Below are 1,300 nucleotides of genomic sequence, written 5' to 3' on the forward strand. Positions count from 1 at the left end.
CCAGATGTACTGCCCTCGCCCACCCAATACTCTCACCCCTCGAGGCCCGGACAGTCCAGGAACAGGAAAAGCGGGGAGTTTTGGCCGATCCAAGGAGCTCCCCGGCGGCCCGGGAGGGCTGTGAATTTCGGCGCGAGCGGAAGGCTGCCTGTTTTCGCTCAGCCCCCGGCTGAGCTGCCGAATCCTCCCGGCTAATCCCCTGACCTGCCGCCTGAAACGGGACGACATTACACCACCTCACACACACTCCCCCCTCAGGGCTAAGCAGTGCGCAAGTCCACCCGAACTCTAGGCGAGGCGTCGACCACTCCTTCGGAATAGCTCTGTCAGTGGCTGCACTAGACGCCCAGAGATGGCGCGCGGCGCGGGCGGATGACTGGAAGAGAAAATGCGGAGAGGCTAGCTCGCAGGTAGATGTGCTCAGCCAAGGGTAGGGGATGAGGGGAATGTGTCAGTGTGGGGGGTGCACCAACCGCAGAGCGTTGTGTTTTGCCTTTAAGACTTGAACAGACCCTCACAGATCACAGATCACATCCCGATCTATCTCGAGCACTGCGAGACCACAAGGAGCCGCGGCCTCGCACTCTCGTCACTCCCCGCAGTGGGTTCGCACGCAACACACACGGGCCGCTCCGCCCCGCCCGCGTCGCGGTCGTCGCCGTCGTCGCCCCGGAGAAAGCGGAGCCCGTTCTCCGTCGTCGTGCGCGCCGCGCGCTCCAGCGTCCACCCGCGCGCGTCCGCGACGAGCCTCAGCGCCAGCGGCAGGGCGAGCGTCGCGCTCCGCTCGTCCGCGCAGTCCGACTCGACGAGGAGCTTCCGCTCGGGGACCTGGCGCAAGAGGAGGTAAGGTGAGGTAGGTAGACGTCCCCGCCCTCGCCCCCCACCCCGCACGCGCGCACACACGCACGCACCGAGCATGCGCGCTGAGTGTCTGCGCGTCTGCGCGTCGCTCCAGAGTGTCCCCGCTCTCCTGTCGCAGCCTCTCAACATCTCTCTCTCTCCGGTCGCAGCCTCTGAACATCTCTCTCCGGTCGCGGCCTCTCAACATCTCTCTCTCTCTCTCTCTCTCTCTCTCTCTCTCTCTCTCTCTCTCTCTCTCTCTCTCTCTCTCTCTCTCTCTCTCTCTCTCTCTCTCTCTCTCTCTCTCTCTCTCTCTCTCTCTCTCTCTCTCTCTCTCTCTCTCTCTCTCTCTCTCTCTCTCTCTCTCTCTCTCTCTCTCTCTCTCCCCGGGCACCGCGCGGATCGCGTCGAGCAACGCGGGCTGCGGCTCGGCGGCCCCGCCCATCGCGATCCGGGACGC

The 1,300-nt window shown here is 64.6% G+C and overlaps 1 protein-coding gene across 1 annotated transcript; it reads right to left on the bottom strand.

Annotated features, from left to right (window-relative positions):
* Positions 1-540: 540 nt before the first annotated feature.
* EMIHUDRAFT_258627 (hypothetical protein) lies at positions 541-1,285 on the bottom strand (the record flags this gene model as incomplete). Its single annotated transcript, XM_005759768.1, has 2 exons — positions 541-828; positions 1,235-1,285. The coding sequence occupies 2 exons, from the start codon at positions 1,283-1,285 to the stop codon at positions 541-543; spliced, it is 339 nt and encodes a 112-aa protein (XP_005759825.1).
* Positions 1,286-1,300: the final 15 nt, after the last annotated feature.

Source organism: Emiliania huxleyi, assembly GCF_000372725.1.
Source record: "Emiliania huxleyi CCMP1516 unplaced genomic scaffold EMIHUscaffold_7940, whole genome shotgun sequence".
NCBI lineage: Eukaryota > Haptophyta > Isochrysidales > Noelaerhabdaceae > Emiliania > Emiliania huxleyi.